Raw genomic sequence first — 5117 nt, 5'->3', positions numbered from 1 at the left:
CCATGCTTCTATTTGTGGTTCCCGTCAAGCGAAACACCTTTTCAACATCCGCTTGACTGTCTTTGCGACAACAGATGAGGCACAAAGTTTGCATATACTAGGAAGGAATATGCGGGGACTAATATCCAGCCTAGAGAGTAAGCAGGGTGACTATTCCAAATAGGAAAGTCGGGAAACTCATATCCAATATTGGAAGCTAGTCGGGGAAGATCAAATCAGAAATGAAATCGTTGGGATTCACATCCAACCTGAAATTTGCTTGAGGCACAAAGTCTTAATGAACTGGAAGGGAAAGTCAGGGCACTGAAATCCATCATAAAATGTGATTAGTTTGAGAAACAATGCTAATGGGCTTACATCCACTCAATGATTAGTCAAGGAAGGTAGTGTCTGGAAGAAAAGCACGGGGATTTACATCAATTATGAAATTTTATCAAAGCACATATAACCCAAATATTCTAGAAATGAACGCACTAGGACTCATATTCAATATAGAAAGTGAGCAGGGGCTCTAAAATAGAAGATTGTTTTGTCTGACATGTCTTTTGAAGCGACAGAATGATAATGATTACTTCTTTACTTGATCATATTTGTGATAGTCGAAGAGAAGACTCGATCATCTCATATGATTTGAGTCATCTATTATGCTCCCCCATAAGAAATCAACCAAGCCTTTTGGTTGTGGTTATCGTCGAATGAAGCTCCTACAGAGGCTCAACATTTGCTTAACCATATTCCGTACGACAAAGTGAAGTGCGTAAATCACGAAAGAAACAAGTCGTGTTTTAGTTACTACCCTTATATCGTAACAAGTAGTTAGTTACTACCCATATATTTAGCCACCACCGTATAAAATCGAATTTAGCACAGAAGGTAAGAATAAAAATAAAACTTTTTAATGCATTCAGCATGTGTTTATTTTAAATTTCCTTTTGAACCTCAAATAACCGAAGCTCGTTCTTGCTTTCTTTTTTTAAATTAATTGGGTGGAGCTATAAATTTATAAAAAATTTACATAAATTACTATACTCGTGTTGTGATGATTAGGACTGTCGGAAAAGTACTTTGTTACGAACAACTCGTGTTTGACTCATTAAGTAACTCGTGTTCAGCTTATTTGTTAAATAAACGAGTCGAACACGAACAAATTTTTTTAAACTCAAATTATAAACAAGCCGAACACAAGCAACTCTTTGTTCGCTTAGTGTTTGTCTCTTTCTAGCACAAAGTAAAAAAAAAAAAAATCATATAATTATTTATATAATAATATATTATTTATTTTTATATCTAAGTTTAAATCATAACAGTTCAAGTGTTAATGTGTTTTTGCGCATTCTTTTGTAGAGATTTGTTCTAGATTAAAATCCAACACTCTACATCTATTTTTCCAATTAATTTTAATGAGTCAATTTCGAGTCAACCATAAATAAGAATATTTAAATTAAGTTCAACACAAACACACTGTTCAAGAGCCAATTTTGAACACCAACAATTTCCAACGAGAGTAACTCGAGCCAACTAAAGCTCGGCTTATTTACAACCCTAACCATGATGTTGCTTACAAGTCATTTATTGATTATGTTTTTTATCAACCCATCATCATTATTGATGTCATGATCATGTTGCCAAACTTGTTTTATTACATTAATGAAAAAAATCAGATTTTATATTTTTTTTTTAAATTAAAAAATCATGTTAAATCATCACATTTGTTCTCCTTTAATAATAATAATAATAATGTCAAAAAATGATAATGTAAAGAAATTTAGGACCTAAACCAATGTTTTCTCCAAATAAAAGCATACACATACTATGCGGCAAGCATTCACCATAATTTAACCTAAGAAAAAAAAGGCATCGCCACGAAGAATATTTACATAAAATAAACTTTAATTATTTATTTGCATAAAATGAACAAAAGAGCTGATTCCAAAAGTTCAGTTCTATTTATTTATTTGCATGCATACCACACAAAATCTTATGTATTTATATATCTAACACCTGAACTTTAATATTTACATTCATGCCACTAAGAACTTAACATCACATCAAAAATATCACTTTCATTAACTTTTTCGAGTCACGTGCATCTCTTTTTATGCATGCATGGAAGGAGTTATAAATAGAAATATCTAACCTTAGCTGTCAGATTTAGACACATAACTACATAAGAATTGCATTGCAGGTATGTAAATTTTCCTAAAAACAATTGAAGATTTACATACAAACCACTAAATTCACATGTATTTATATAAATAGCACCTAAACTACAATTTTTACATACACATCCCCACCTTATCTATGCTTGAAAAGGTGTATTTCGCATTTTAAAAGTTAAAATGGTGGTGTTTTTATATATAAGAAGGATTTGGATGCCATAAATGCAAAAAGCAATGTGAATACATAGGAATTGGGTGCTATTTTTGTAAATGCCCCCATTCTGGAACTTATGATTCAATCTAACAGCAGAGTACCCGAGTGATTAATTCTGAAAATAATTATAGCCTTAATCTAAACTATTAAGAGGGTGTTAGGAAAGCTAGATAAGGATTTGGTTAGCACAGCTGGTCAGGAAAAGAAGGCAAAGTTGAAGAAGAAGAAGCAGTTGGAATGCATAATGGAGTTGTCTCAGAAGCTGGCAGAACGCCATGGCTTGTTTGAGCATCTTGCTTGCACATAGGGCAGAATGTTCTCCACATAGTAAGCCATGAATCAACACAATTCGCATGAAATCCTGCAAAAGAGAATGTAGCAATCATTTTTTTTTTTTATCAAAAGTTAAAATAGTGGTATTTTTATGTGATACGGAAGATTTAGACGGTATAAATGTAAAAAAAATAAAATTTAGGTGTTTAGACATGTAAATACATGGGAATGGGGAGGTATGTATATAAATGCTCCCTTCTATTTTGTATTCTTGTTTTTGTTTCTGCTTTTGCTTTTAGATATATATATGTTAAGTGTATTTTTATATGTTTTTATATTGGAACATTCACATACATACAACATAATTCTTACGTATTTACGCCTTTTACATTGATATTTGCATGCATGTCACTCAGAACTTGAAAGTCACGTCAAACATACCTTCATTGCATCTTTTTAGTAGGTTTATAATACTAAGGCGCTACGCTCCCACCGCCAACAAATATCCCATGCCGCATTTCATGAACAACCATGCCCGAGAATGAATGAATTGTGATATAATGCCTTAATAATCCATAGCTCTATTCTCAACTAACGATTTGTTACGATCCAATTGTTTCTTCCATATAATTTTCATGTTGCAAGCATAATACAAAAAAAAAAGTCAATATCTTCAGGCCTAAACCTCTCTAGGTGTGTAAGGCGGTGTGTAAATATAAAATTTCAAATGTTAGATATGTAAATGCATACTAATTGTGTTGTATGTATGTAAATTTCCCAAAGTTTCTTTAAAAACAAAACGGTTGCTTTGGTGAGTTGATTTTCTTCTTGCAAGAGGTTGTAAACAGTAACAATCCATAATTTACCAAACATTAAAAAAGGGGTCAAAATGCTAATTAAACCAGAAGAATGACACATACTGTGATGGCAGGGTAGAATCCGAAGTTTTTCTCCAACACTGTAATCCTCAAGACAAATAGCACAGGTTTTCGTCGTGCTATCGCCTCGTAAAACTTCTGAGAACAACTGACTCTGCATCGCTTCGACCGATCGATTGCTCATTCCATGGAAAACATGGACTCGAGAAGCTCCCCGGCGAATATGGGTAATGCGGCGTCCACGCACAAAAAAACAAGCAGCCAGCACAGCGGACAGAGCGAGTAGTGATACGAAAGAGATAGCCCAAATAGCCCACGGTGAATTCATAAAGTATGGAATGATCCATAGCTCCACATCAGTATGATTAACATATTTCTTTAGTTCTTCACCTGATACCTTGGAGATGAACACAGCATGAATGCTGATGCCTTCTGACTTTCCTGCCACTGTAACGTTTGGATGGAGTATATTATATATAAATTTTAGAGGCATTTACATACATAATCACACAATTCTTATGTGTTTACATATCTAACACCTACACTTTATTTTTTATATTTGGAGCATTTACACATACACCACCAAGTTCCTAAGAATTTACATACCTAGCACCTAAACTTTGCATTTTACATTTATATCACCCAAATCTTTCATAGCCAAAAAAAAATATCATCATTTTTAACTTTTACAAAATTAAATACATCTTATCATGCATAGGTAAAGTGGACATGTATGTAAAAATGGAAGTATAAATGTTAGATATGTAAATATATTGGGAACTGAGTGGTATGTATGTAAATCTTCTAGATTTTATAACACCCATATCTTTCATATCACATCAAAACTGCCACTACTTTAACTTTTAAAAACTGACACACATTTTAATGCATAGGTAAGGTGGCATATATATGTAAAAATTGAAGACTAAGTGTTAGATATGTAAGTACATAAGAATTGAGTAGCATGCATGAAAATCTACCTTATATTTAATTTCATGGCATAAAACTAGCACTTACATTACAAATGTGAAAACATAACAAGAAGAAAATGTGCAATACACATTTTTATGCACCGGTTGGTAAGTATGCAAAAATTAAACTTTGGATATTAGATATGTAAATCATAGGAATTAAGTGGTATGTACGTAAATCTTCCCCCCTTTTTTGTTTGAACAGTATAATAAAAGACAAGCATGCTTTCTGTGAATGTAAGCAATAGAATCACATCTAATAGTAGCACTCAAGATTACAAAGCCATGTATCACAAATTCAATCTTCAACTTAAAAATTTTAATATAATACCAGTAATAGATTTAAGGTTGATATATAAATGAGTGATAAAAAGCATTACTTGTCACCAATCCACCATTATATTTATCGTCATATACGATGGCGGCTTCGAATCCAGCACTTTGTGCATTCTTAACTTTGTCATGAAATGAGCAGCCTCCTCTTATTATCAAAATAAATGGAGATAATGAACCGTTAGCCACTGAAGCTTTTAACCGAGTGCACGCATCGAGAGGTTCAGCGAGATGCAAAAACCCAACCTCACCAGATTCTCGAATAGGCGGAGCTACAAAAGTAAAAAAA

At 33.0% G+C, this 5117-nt stretch overlaps 1 protein-coding gene across 1 annotated transcript; it reads right to left on the bottom strand.

Moving 5' to 3' along the window:
- Window positions 1–2526: 2526 nt before the first annotated feature.
- On the bottom strand, window positions 2527–5113 carry LOC110020076 (receptor homology region, transmembrane domain- and RING domain-containing protein 2-like; the record flags this gene model as incomplete). The annotated part of the gene is made up of 3 exons (XM_020718047.1): window positions 2527–2734; window positions 3567–3971; window positions 4876–5113. Coding segments are annotated over 3 exons (822 nt in total), but the record flags the coding sequence as incomplete, so codon positions are not given.
- Between the last annotated feature and the right edge of the window lie 4 nt (window positions 5114–5117).

The sequence above is a fragment of the Phalaenopsis equestris genome, unplaced genomic scaffold (genome assembly GCF_001263595.1).
Source record: "Phalaenopsis equestris unplaced genomic scaffold, ASM126359v1 Scaffold000090, whole genome shotgun sequence".
Classification (NCBI taxonomy): Eukaryota; Viridiplantae; Streptophyta; class Magnoliopsida; order Asparagales; family Orchidaceae; genus Phalaenopsis; species Phalaenopsis equestris.
Note: the sequence above shows the minus strand (reverse complement) of the source record. Positions and strands in the feature narration are given on the sequence as shown.